We start from the raw sequence: 14,386 nt of genomic DNA, 5'->3' as shown, positions 1-14,386 counted from the left end.
TAAGCTATGGAAAATGCATATAGGGTGAGGAAGCAAGATGATTTTGTAAGTATCAACACATTATTAAGCAAGTTAGATTTGTATAATAATAATGGAATAAGAAAAAGTGAAATAAGGAACATTATTAACAAATTTATTTTACAATATAATTCTATTGATGAATGTGAGAAAAAGTTAGTAGATATAATTAAAGGTTGTGAAAATTATAACTGTAGACAATTTCAAAAATATTATTTATTTATTACAAATATAATAAAAGAAGTATGTCATATAGAATTAATCCCAATAATTTACAATGAAATATTAGAAGAGAAAAATGAAGAAGAGAATACTTTTTATGTTAGTAGAGATGATTACATTAATACAATGGAAAAGAAAAAAAATTCAGAAGAAAATTTTGAAGTAATTTGTGAAAAGGTTTATAAAAAGTACATATTAGTATTTATTAAGATATTATATTACTCATCAAATATGTCTTCCAATTTACTTAAAAATTTATTTAATTCCTTATCATATATTTGTGTAATGATATCAAAGTATGATTCTTTTAGTCCTCCGAAAGAAAACTTCTCAGAACTTATATATAGAATATTTTGGAATTATTTTTCGAAAAGTTTTGACCTTCTTAATGAAAATTATTTTTCTGTTGATGATGAAGATGATACATCCTCTTCAGTTTTCAGTGAAATGTTAAGTGATGAATATCCCTTTTTATATGATGATACTAATTCATGCGATTTTAACGAAAAAAATGTACCAAGTAATGAAAAGTTAGGTATAGCAGAAAAGGACAATAATGTTGAAAAGAAAAAAAGAAAAAAAGAAAAAAAAACTATTGAAAAATCGAAAGGAGTACTAGACGAAAAATATGCAACTAGCGAAAAACCTATAAATCTTAAAAAAAGTGATGAACCAATATATAGTAGTAATTACCCAATAAGTGAACTTAATCAAACATGTAAACATAAGGAAGAGGAGCGGAATAGCACCAAAAAATATAACAGTAACGAAAACAGTCATGGTACTATTAAACAAAAGGAAGATAATATTTTAGAGGAAGCTAATAACAACTTAAAAAAAAATGACAGTCATGCGAAGGTGAATAAAAGGTTGCAGACTCGTAGTTGTGATAGGGAAAACAAAAAGACCAAAAGAGAAAATGCAAAAGGTGAGAAAAAAGGAATTATTTGTAATATGGGTCATGTTGAGAATACGGAAAAAATGGAAGACAAAGAAAATTCTATTAGTAAAGATGATATTAATATAAATAGTAAGGGTGCAAGTGAAAATAAAAATATAGAGAATAGTAGTGAATTGATAACGGAAAAGAATAAGTGTATTGATGAGCATACAGAAAAGGAACAGGGAAAATCTGAGGAAAAAACTGTGGAAAAAACTGTGGAAAAAAATGTGGAAAAAAATGTGGAAAAAAATGTGGAAAAATATGAAGAAAAATGTGCAGGAAAGAATGAGGAAAATAATGCAAGAAAGGGTGAGGAAAAAAACACTGGAAAAAATGGGAGGAAAAACGTTCTACCAACTCTAGAAGAAATAAAAAAAGAGAACATAATGTTTGTTAACATAATTTTAAATGTATATATATACCTATTTAATATCAAAAATAAAAAAAAGTTCCTATTTTATCACGATAATGAAATTACATATGATAAATTTTTACTGGACAATGTCGAAATTGTATTTACTCAAATAAGGAGTATGATAAGTAAAATAAGAAATAATTTAAGCGAATCGGTAATCTACTTTTTAAGATTAATTTTTTTAATCCTCTTATTTTTGAATAATTCAGCTAAGAAAAATATAGAAGACAAATTTGTGATTCATAAGTATAAGGAAAAAAAAAAAAAAAAAAAAGTAGATGAGTTCCTGAATAACAATAAAAATAGTAACAATATGTATAATTTTAATTTAGGGAATTTTCAAAAGGTTGTAACAAGTACAAATGAACACCATTCCGTTACAATGAATAAAAAGAAAGAACTTGTGGAGCATAACAGAGTAAAAATGGAAAAAGTGTGTAGTACCAATGTACTAAATAGTAACAGTGCTACTATTGCCATATCTGATACTGCCGCTACTGCTGCTACTACTACTATGATTAATACTAATACTGCTAATACTACTAATACTATTAATACGATTACTACTAATACTAATACTAATAATACTAACACCACTAATAAAACTAGTATTAATAATACTTACAATAATAATGATGCGAATTCTATGAAGAGCATTGCTTTTATTTTTAACAGCAGTGATAATAACACAATCAGTAAAGGTACCAGTAATAATATGAATAACTCAATTTATGATAACCACTTTAATAATGCACATCCAGAATATATATTCAATAATAGTACTTTTTATCAGAATAACAATAGTGTCCTTTGGAATCAAGCTAACAGTACGTTTAATAATAACGTTTCCTCTGACAGTATTACTATAATTGATAACCATAGCAGCTCGAACATTAACTATGGAAATTTAAATAATGATTACAATTATAGTATTTTAAATAATAAGACATGTAATGACCATGTAAATATAAACAATAATTATAGTTGTAATATGATAAATAACGTTATGTTGTATAACCCTAATGCCATTGTAAAAAGCTGCACAAAAGACAGTGCGAATGATAGCATAAACATAAATTATGCTAGTGCATATAATGAATGCGGTTATAGTAACATTGATAACAACATGAATAATAATTATTGTAACCTAAGCAAAGATTTAAATTATATGGATTTTAATAGTGGCCTAAGTAATGCTGTTAATGACCTCAGTAATAATTTATACTCTAACAGTTTGACTAATACCGATGCTTTTATAGGAGGTAACACCCCTCTCATAAATAATACAAAAAATAATCTCATTACTTTTAGAGATAGTCCCAATGAGTTAAATAATTGTAGGAACTATATTAGCTGTCAGGTAAGAAGTCAGATTAATGGTTACATGAACGGCTGTACGAATGGTAACACGAATGACTGTGAGAATGAATACACGAATAGCAACGCCAATGGAAACGCGAATAACTTTGCGAATGCGTACACGAATGTATACTTGAATGAATATACTAATGACTGCGTGAATGGCTATACAGGAGGAAACATGAATGAATGCACGAATGGATGGAAAATTGAAAACACGACTGGAAACATGACTGGTTATACGCCTGAATATATGACTGGTTGCACTAATGGATACACTACTGGCAACGTGAATGACTGGGCGAATGGATTCTCTAACAGCTGTAACCGTGAGAGCAGTAATTCCCCTTTCATAAGTAAACCTAAAGAGGAATATAATGCATGGAATTGCGAAGATAATTATATACTTAATTGTGATTATATAAAAAATAATATGAAAAAGAGTGAATATGAAATGGTAGTGGATGTGATAAATAATATATATAATACATTATTTTTAGAAACGTTAGATATTTTACTCAAATGTGCAGAAAGCAATTTTAAGGATAAAAATATGGTTGTTGTTAATAGAATATTTTCATGTATGTTGAAAAGTGTTGAATATTGTAATGAGCTAAATAAATATAAAATATATATATTTATTTTAAGTAAAATTGATAAATTTATTAAAAGTAGAAGATATGAATATAATAATTCGACGTTGAACAATTATAATTGTTATTTCTTGTTAAATTTAATATATACCTTATTTAAATATAATAAGGGAGAAAGGAATATATGGTATTTATTGTTTGAAATACATGTAAATAAAATTAAAAGAAAGATAAATAGGAAAATTAATGCTTTAATAGGTGATGATAGGAACATACTCAATTATTTGATGAATACAGATGATATTATTAGAAACCAGAAAAATAAACATATGCCTACAAAATTGTTGATTTATCTTTTGTTAAGAAGAAATGAAAAAAATAAACACGTCAAATCTTATCAGTTCAGAGGTAGTACTAATAGTAGTACTAACATCTTCTTAGAAAATGAAATTGAATTGATGACTCTATGTGATGGAAAGAACTTCCTTATAAATAATATTATAAACTTTTTACTAGAATGCTGCATAAGTAATGGGTACATTATAAGATACTTGAGCTTGAGAATATTTTTAATGATGACTGTATTATTTATCGAATTTTTAAGGAAGAAATCTTTAGACTTTGAAGAGAAGCTGTTAAAAAATTATATAGTGAAAACGGTTTATCAGAATTTCTTTCTATGTATTTTCAATGTTCTAAAAGAACCAGAAACGAATATTTATATGTATATAAAATTTCGAAATTTATGTACAAATATATTATATATGTGCTCTAAACTTTTATCAGCTAAATTTTTGAATGAATTTTATGAAAAAGTCATTTGCTATAACTTATTTTATCTTGACCACTTTTATCGAAATAAAGTATATTATGATTCAAAAGAAAAAATGGAATATGATAATAAAATTTTAAGAAATATATACACCTTATTTATTAAAAATTCAAAGGATCTTTATTTATTTTCTTTTATGATTCTGTATAAAAATCACAGAAGTTTTGTAAATTTTAAAATATTAAAGAACATTTTAAAAATATCGTCAAATGAAATTGTAGTGATATTGAATAACTTACGTGTGCACAGTAAAATGGAGGAATATCATCAGGACAAACGAGAGGACAGTTATGTGAAGGAAATGGAAATTGATAAACTGAACGGGAAGCTGGGTAATATTGAGGGCGATAAGGTGAATTATACTGATGATAACAATATAGATAATAATGCAAACAGCAGTATAGATAGTGATGCTGACAAAATTGCAATTAATGATGTTGTTAACAGTGCACACAATGATCTACACAATAGTGGAGATAATAATGCTGGACAGAGTGCAAACAATGACACAAACGATAGTGGGGGTAGGAAGGCAATGCCCACCCCAAAGAAGAATAACAGTAACAGCAGTCCTGCGGACTCAGAAGAATCTACAAGCAGTGAGAATAAGAATACAAAGAACAAAATAGAGCCCTTTGAACTAAAGAATATAAACATAAATGACTTCTTTGACAAGGAATTTCAAGCAAAACAGTTGTCAAGTGAGAAAAATGAAGAAGAGCTGAAAGAATCGGTGTATAAGAATTATTTATTTATAAACATTTTTTATTTCGAAGAACTAAAAGAACTTGATTGTTATGATAATTCTTATATTTATTACATTTTTAGCTGTATTTTTTGCTTTCTAAATATATATGTAAATCGATTTGTCTTTTGTTATAATTTTATTAAAAATGAGAAAAATAACCTCAATAGCTATTTTTATGCCGAGCGTATGTTTAGTGGCGGTAGTAACAACATTAATAGTAACGACAATAACTACAGTAATAATATCAGTAGAAATGTCAGTGGTAATAATAATAATAATAACAGGAATAACGCCAATAGTAACGACACGTATAGTAACCACACCTATAGTAAGGATAAGAATAATATTGATGATAGCAATAACTACAGTTGTAATATTGACAGTGAGGAAAATAAAGAGTTGATATTGAGGGACCACAAATATGTGGAAGATTTCATATTAGAGCTCCTATCTTTATTAAGAAATTACTCGCAAATAGTGAGCTTAATTGAGGAGCATTTAATTAATATAAATGTAGAAATGCTACTAAAGAAGAAGATGAAAGAAAAAGAATTGTTGAACCTAAAAAATTTTAAAAAAATAGTTATTCTTGAATTACAAAAATTTTATTTTATCTTTATAAAATTATTAAAAATTTTACTGTTAATAAATAAGATTAATGGCTTTTCTATAAGACCATTTGAGTTTTTTTTTTTTAAGTTGATACAGTCTTTGGACAATCGTTTAATTGATATAAACACAAAAAGGCTTGCTCTGAAATTCTTGATATATTTTTCTTGTAAGAAAAAGTTTGAAGATATTATACTAAGAAGAATAAATCATTTTTATTCGAAAATGAAAAATAAAAAAAAAAAAATTTATGATTTTTTTTCAAAAAAGGAGTGTAATAAAAAGCAGGAATATGTTGCTTCTCCTTCAATGAAGAAAGATACCTGCGATATTTATGAAAGTGCGCAAATGCAAAGGAAGCAAAACGATTTGGATAAAAAAAAATCCAAGAAAAAGGATGATTTAAACGAGGGAAAGCAGCACATTCAGCAGTATTCTCAGCAGAAGGAACAGCATGAAAAGAAGGAAGAAGAAGCGATCTCTCAGGTAAAGGAAAATGACAAGAAACGTGCTAGTCGAAAAAGAACAAATAATAATAGTCGAAGAAGACAGAGTACTGTGAAAAAATCATTAGACGGTGAAAATAAATTAGAGAACATTTCCGCTCCTTTAGTAACAGAAAAAAAGAATACAAAAAATGAGTGTGGAGAAGAAGGTAAAATAGATATTACAAAAGAAGAGAAAAATAATGAAAAAACTGTTTTTACAAATAATGAAAATGTATCGTTAAATAGTTGTTTAAAAAAGGAAAAAATGCCCAGTGAGACAAAAGAACAGAATAAAGATAGTAATAAATTAGACATAAAAGAGGATGACGCTGAAGGTAGTAACATGAAGGGTACTAACACGAGGGGAAGTGACACGAGGGGAAGTGACACGAAAGGTAATAATTCAAAAGGAAGTAACTCAAAAGGAAGTAACTCAAAAGGAGGTAACTCAAAAGGAAGTAACTCAAAAGGAAGTAACTCAAAAGGCAGTAACACAAAAAGTAGAAAAACAAAAAGTAATAAGGAGAAAGGAAATGACATAGATGACATTATCTTTAAAGATAATAAAGCACAAGACAATAAGTTAGGAAGTAATAACATAGAAGGTAATAACGAAAAAGGTAGTAATTCCAAAAGTAGTGATTCAATAAGTAGTAATTTAAAAAATAGGAACGAAAAAGGTAGTAACTCTAAAGGCAATAATGCAAAAGATATTAACTTGGAAGGAAATAACATGGAAAACAATAACATAGAAGATAGTAACGTTAAAAATAATAAAGTGCAAGACAATAACGCAGAAAGTAATAACGAAAAAGGTAACGTCGAAAAAGGCAATAACGAAAAAGATAGTAACGCAAAAGGAGGTAACGAAAAAGAGAGTAACATAAAAGGTAGTAACTTAGAAGGAAATATTGTAGAAGGTAGTAACGAAAAAGATAGTAGCGCTAAAGGAAAAAGAACAAGCAAAAGAAGAAAATGCAACACGAAAGAAGAAGAAACAAAAAAGGATAAAACTTGTAATGAAATGGTTGATGTAGACACACAGAAGACGAACTCTTTGGAAAATAATTTAATAGAAAGCGGTGTTAAGTCTGAAAAGGAAGTAAGTCTGAACGATGCTCCTGATGACAACACTGTGCAGGTAGCAAGGAGAAGTAGGTATGGAAGGAAAAGTGGTGTAAACACAAAAGAAAAAAATTTCAGTATTCTTATTGAGGAGGAACATGAACTGAATAGGAATAATAGAAGAGTGAGTAGAAGTAGAAGTAGAAATACAGTAAGATCTGGAGGTAGGATAGGGAAATATACTTCTAAAAAAGGAGAGATTAAATGTATTAGTGGTGACGGTATCATTGGGATTCCTTTTGAGGAATATAATAAAATATCTATTGATAAAAATGATGACTGTCAAGGAATTAACAATAGTGTAACGGAAAAGGGGGTGATTGAAGAAAAAGGAGGTTCAGTTGAACTTTTGGCTGATATATATAGTTCTACAGCATTAAAAAGGATGAAAGTGGAAGAGGAAAATTCTAAATATAAAAATGAGAACAGCGATGGATTTAAAGTTCGGACCATTTGTAGTAACAGTAATAGTGGTAATAATATAAGTACCATCAATAGAAATATTAGTGTTAACAATAATAACAATGCAGCCACTGAGGTAGGCAAGTTGAGTTATTATAAAAAGTGCAGAAACTTAATGAGCTGTAAAAATTACAAATTAGAAAAGTACTACTGCGAAAGCATAGAGCTGTTTTTGATGAGCATCTTCCTTATTGAAAAAAGTTCAAAGTTTAATGATTTAGATGTGTTTGTAGATCATTATGATAAAATAAAAAATATAATTGATTTCTGCAAAACATTTCATATTGAAGAAGGAATAGATAAAATTTTAAAATATTTATTTTATTATTTAAGTGAAATGAAAAATAACAAAAACTTTATTTATAATATGATCAAACTAATAATTAAGTCCATTTTGCACATACCTCAATGTAAGAATTCGGGAACTCCTTTTTTCTTTATATCCTTTTGTTGCCTATTTAAAAGTTCGAAGAAGAAATACCTTAACAAAATAATTATTCAAAACTTTCTTATTATTAGTGCAGCATATGTCAATATATTAAGAAAAAAAAATTTCTTTAGAGAAAATAATCGCATATTTTTGCTAAATTTTAATAACAAAAAAAATGAGAAATATGAACAGAAAACTGAAGACAGAAATGATAACAGTAAAAAATTATCCTTGTCCGTAGTAGAAGATCCTATTAAAGAAATCAATGATGTGATAAATGAATGTAAAAACGTGTTACCTGTGCAAGTAACAGCTGAGGTACAGATAAATAATAAAGTAGAGAACTCTATGAAAAAAGGAAGTAGCAAGAACAAAACAGAAAAAAACGATACAAAAAATCAGTGTACTGATAAACCATCGAGAAGTAAGAAGGCTACCAATAAAGATTCTACCAGTAGAAATCCTAGAACGAAAAGAAGCAACAAGAAAGGGGAAAATGCAAATAACGAAAGAGGTGCTCAAGGAATGATCAATAATGCCAATGGTAAAGGTAACGGAGTAAACGCGCAAGACGTGGGAAATGGTGCAAATGAGACAAACGTGAGTAATTGTGCAAATATGGAAGGCACTAATAAAACTGTAAACACGCGTGATGAAAGGAAAGATCATAATAAATATAAAAAATGTAAAAGAAGTAATAATAATAGTAAGAGTTTGCATTTACTAAATATAGGACCATCGGTTGAATTAATGAAGTTAGGAGATACTTTTTTTTTTTGTCTTAATAAAAAAGAGGAGAAGGAGTTCAGAGATGACTTACTTTTTAATTTAATTAACCTATATATAAACTTCTTGTGCTCTTTTTATTTCTATTATTTAAGTTTTTACGAAGAAAATTATTTCATTCTTAAGAATCTTATATTTATAGGAATAAATAAAGTGTTTCGGAAAAGAACAAGTAAGAAACTGTCATGTTTCATTTTATCATTTGTGTATATTCTAATATGCCTTATGTTAAATGTCAAAATAAAAAAGGAGTTTATATTAATACGAAGTAATGATGAATCAGGTAAAATGAAAGAAAAAATTGAGAAGAATGAGAAAAAAAAGAGTAAAATAAAGAAAAAGCACATCATTGGAGGAGGAAAGCAGTTGAATTCACAGCGTAATGAGAGTGGCAGAAAGGTCAATAATAATAGCACTGGTAATAATAATGACAATCGTAATATCAATAGTAATGGCAGTAGGAATAGAAATAATAATAGCAATAATAATAGCAATAGTAATAGCAATAATAATAGCAATAGTAATAGCAATAGTAATAGCAATAGTAATAGCAACAGCAACACTACTAGTAGCAATAATAATATAAGCAGTAATATCATCAAGAGTGATCACCTTGGCAATAGTAACAATACTTATGGCGAAGAAAATAACAAAGATTACAGGTTTAATGAGGGTGGTGAAGACAACGTTTTAGTAAAATACTTAATTAATTTAGTTGATGAGAATAGATGTAAAAATATAAATTTAATGAATAAAAAGAAATTAAGAAAAGGTTTTAAAAAGGTTTTAAATATAAAAAGTAGTGAACATATGGAGAATTATTACAATTATTTTCCAAGTAAATTTTTTTATAAAAACAAAATGGACAGACGTATTGAAAAAATATTTCTTGTAAAGAAAAGAAAAAAATTATTTATAACAAATACTTTTAATATAAAAGAAAATTTAAAAAAAGTAAACAATATTTCTAATAATATATTGCATACATTTATATTTACACTTTTATCCGAACCTGTATTGTTTGAAAAAAGTAATGAATTGTCTATAAATAATAAATTTAAAAGGGATATAAAAAAAGATAATAAGCATGCAAAATATAATTTATTAGACTACATTATATATTGTTGTTTTTTTATAATATTTTGTAAAATTAAATTAATTAAAAGAAAGAGGATTCATTATTATTACAGGAGGAGTAACGGACACAACAGCAAAAATGTTTTGAGAAATTTAAAGATGAACTCATACATATATAATAATAAAAAAAAATATTCCATACTTCAGTTTTATATATCAGTTGAAATTCTTAATTTAATCTTCAATAATATTAAATCTTTTCCATTTAATTCTATTAAATTAATTATTGATATATTTTTAAACAGGGCTTTTTTATCCTTATGGGTAGATAGAAGAGACAATCAAATAAATAAATTTCAAAGTTTATTTTATGATTTTTTTTGTGATATATTTTATTTACAGACAGACACATTTACAGAATTACCTTATTTAATTTATCAACATCAAAGAGCTATACATTTTTTAAGGTTAGTTTCTCGTTCATCAGTTTGTAAAAAAAAGAACATTCTTAATAATTCGCTTATTTTGGAAATACTAAATCATTGTTTCCCTAAGGAGGAGTATGAAAATTTAAACAATTCCTATAATAAAAGAAACGACGACAAAAAAGTAATTGAGAAATCACATAGGACGTTAAGAAGTAAAAGGAACACAATTGTAACTTAAAAACGTGGGCGATTTATTACCCATTAGATGTGAATTATGCATATGGGGAATTTTTAATTAAAAAAAAAAAAAAAAATTATATTTTCAACGCATATATATATATATATATATTTGTATATTTTAACCCCTTATTAATATATTCATACTGTTTATTCATTATTTTAATTTTTTGAACACATTTTTGTGCCCATACTTTTATAATTCAATGCTGTATTTTTCGTAAGTGGGATGTTTTTAAGGTTTAAACTATCCTTTTTTTTTTTATTTTCTTCGTTTCATTTCCTTTTCGTTAAATATATGTGTATATATATGTTATTACATTTTGTTTATTAAAATACTGATTTCTTGTTGTATATATTAGTACATTTTTCGTTGTATATTTTAAAACACTGTTGTTATATATTTCTTGTTTGTTAATTAAATTTCATATGTTATATAACACAATATATAAATTAACTGAGAAATTTATCACCCTTTGTAGATTTTGTTGCACATGCTACTGTAGACACGTTGTGTATAATTTAGCAAAAAGATGTCATCAAAATATAAAATGAAAGCATATATGCCAAATTATATTTAATTAGGACATATATATATATATATAAACTCAGACGCAAAAGTTGTGTTTTTTATAGAATAATTTTTATACATATTTCGCGTATTCCGAAATGGAAAAGATTCGTGTATAAGTCGCACATGTGTTTATATATATATATACATGCATCATATGCACATTTATTCCTTAATACACGGTACGTATGATATGTATGAAATAGAATTGTTACTACAATATCCTAACGGTGGCGGAATCTTACGATTTTCGTATAACACAATAAAGTGGGTTTCCACTTAAAAGTTGCACATTCGTATTTTTAACGTGCCTTTTCAAATTGATTGAAAACAGTAAATTCCTTTATTTTGTTTTTGTTTTTGTTTTATTTCTTATTGTTATTTATAGTATTTCGTTTTGTTTTTTAACCTATTTTGTTTTATTTTTTTATCGTATTTCGTTTTGTTTTTTAACCTATTTTGTTTTATTTTTTTATCGTATTTCGTTTTGTTTTTTACTGTTTTTCATTATAGTTTTTATTGTGTTTCATTTTATTTTTCGATCGTATTTGGCTTCATTTTTTTTATTGTATTTGGTTTTACTTTTTATTTTATTTTTATACTTTTATATTTTTAATTTATAAATGAAATTTCCATTGTGACCGTATCTTCAAAAATTTCAGTTTGTGCACATACGACGCTAATTATTTTATCTTTTTTCAAAATGCTAAGGGAAACGACTCCTTTATTTTGTGAATTGACAAATTATAAGCAGAGGAATAATGTTTAAGGAAAAATGTAATAGTTTAATTTGCTTTTTTTTTTTTTCTTTTTTTTTTTTTTTTCTTTTTTTTTTTTTTTTTTTTTTTCTTTTTTTTTTTTCTTTTTTTTTTCTTTTTTCTATCTGATATTTCTGTTGTGACTCTATATATGCTTATTTGAAGAGGCAAAAAAAATATTGTAAAAAAAAGGAATGCGTTAATGTAGGATATAAAAAAATTTTCAAAGATATTTATGTTGTCAGCTAATTTTGAAAGGAAGAAGAAAAGGTCATAATAAAAATTGTATTCAGCCAAAGATTACCACCATATTATGTACGTATAATATCATATATTGAATAGCATCACATATATGTATGTATATATGTATTTTATAAGATGTTAACAAATATATATATACGAGTTGGAGACGCTTAAAACAACATGATGAAAAATTGTAAAAATAACTCCAATTTTTTTTGGTGTAATTTAAAGAATAATTTACGATTAGATGGTCGTAATTTTGAAGATTCAAGAAATATTTCTATATATTTTTTAGGAGACTATGGGAATGTTGAAGTATCCATTGGCCATACGAAAGTTATATGTAGAATAACAAGTGAAATTGTTAAGCCATTTGACAAAAGACCAAATGAAGGAATAATAAAAATTAATTTAGACATAGATAGTTTTACAAATATAAATAACTTAAGAATAAGTGATGACTGTTTAGAAATAAAAAATTTAATAGAAAGAATATTAAAGTCAAGTAATCTTTTAAATTTCGAATCTTTGTGTATTATACCACATAAAAAAGTTTGGTGCTTATTAATTAACATTGTAGTAATTGAAAATGACGGTAATTTATATGACTCATGTTATTTATCAGCTTATAGTGCTCTAATGCATTTTCGAAATAATGATATTAAATCTGAACATACAGGTAACATTATTTTTGAAGAGGATGAAACAAATTACTCTCCTTTATCAATTCATAACTCTCCAATATTAACAACTTTTGCATATTTTAACTGTGAAGATATTTGCCTCATTGACCCAACAATACATGAAGAGGAATTCATGTCTTCCAAATTATCCGTTGCTCTTAATAAAAATGGAAAATTGATTAGTATATTAAAACCTGGGGGTTCTCCCATATCTTATGTAAAAATACTAGAAGCCATTGAACTAGCCAAAAAACGAGTTAAATGTATTTTAAAAATTTTAGAAGATGCACTAGAAGAAGACAAGAATTTAAGAAATAATTTAAAAAAAAGAAATTTACATATTAAATATTCATACAATCCTGTGCCCATAAAATATGATTCAGATAATAATTACGATAAACCATTAGATATACCATTAAATCGGTTATTAAAAAATAACTTGAATATTGAAAGAATTATAAAAAAATATGAACAGTATATAAAATTACACGATATGGAAAAGGAGGAAAAATTAATTGGTAATAATTTAGCAAGTGATAAGAATGAGGTAACAGATTTTAACCGTCCCTATAATAAGCAGCACCTTTTAAGTGAACAACTTCGAAAAATAAAAAATGAATACAGAATGAAGAATGAAGATTGCTTTCGTAGTATGGGCGCGTATGATGATAATCATATCAATAATCCATACATGAATGAATCTTCAAATTTTCCTGTTAAAAATGAGAACATATGTCACACGGAAGTAGTTAAAACGAAGAGACAAGAATGTAGTGACGTAAATTCTTATTCCTATAATATGAAGCTTGCAGAAGTGAGAAACAATGAAGGAAAGGAACGAATTAATTTTTCAAGCTCACTATCGCAAAGCATATGTAAAAGAGAGAGGGATGAAATTGCTGAGGTAAACGATAATAAGGATAACAAAAAGGAAAACGGTAAGAGCAACGAGAAGAGCATCGAAAATCAGTGTTTTAGAGGGCGTCAAAATTTACACGATTCTAGGGAAAATGTGAAGGAGCAGAAAAGCAATGAGCCATCAGCTCTTACAAATGATGATTCATCTGATATAGACTTTTCTGTTGCAATTAGTGAGAATTTAAAAACAAGGAAAAAAAAAAAAAAAAATTAAAAATATCATATATGTGGACATATAAATATGTACATACATAAATATATACTTATATATATATATATATATATATGGGTGAGCGTGTGTGTACATATGGACAAATCTACAAATTTGCGAGATTCGTAAGTGACAAGTAAAATGATGTTTCTTTTGTGCGTTGTTGGTAAGAGGAGTGACCAAAAGGAATTATGGAAATATGTTCTCTTTTTTATTTATCAGGCAAAGAG

General features: G+C 26.6%; 2 protein-coding genes across 2 annotated transcripts; both read left to right on the top strand.

Annotated features, from left to right (window-relative positions):
- Positions 1-6: 6 nt before the first annotated feature.
- PmUG01_11021800 (conserved Plasmodium protein, unknown function) lies at positions 7-10,773 on the top strand (the record flags this gene model as incomplete). Its single annotated transcript, XM_029005860.1, has 1 exon — positions 7-10,773. The coding sequence occupies one exon, from the start codon at positions 7-9 to the stop codon at positions 10,771-10,773; it is 10,767 nt and encodes a 3,588-aa protein (XP_028862407.1).
- Positions 10,774-12,524: 1,751 nt separating this feature from the next.
- RRP45 (exosome complex component RRP45, putative) lies at positions 12,525-14,159 on the top strand (the record flags this gene model as incomplete). Its single annotated transcript, XM_029005859.1, has 1 exon — positions 12,525-14,159. One exon carries the CDS (start codon positions 12,525-12,527, stop codon positions 14,157-14,159), a length of 1,635 nt encoding a protein of 544 aa, XP_028862406.1.
- Between the last annotated feature and the right edge of the window lie 227 nt (positions 14,160-14,386).

Source organism: Plasmodium malariae (assembly GCF_900090045.1).
Source record: "Plasmodium malariae genome assembly, chromosome: 11".
NCBI lineage: Eukaryota > Apicomplexa > Aconoidasida > Haemosporida > Plasmodiidae > Plasmodium > Plasmodium malariae.
Note: the sequence above shows the minus strand (reverse complement) of the source record. Positions and strands in the feature narration are given on the sequence as shown.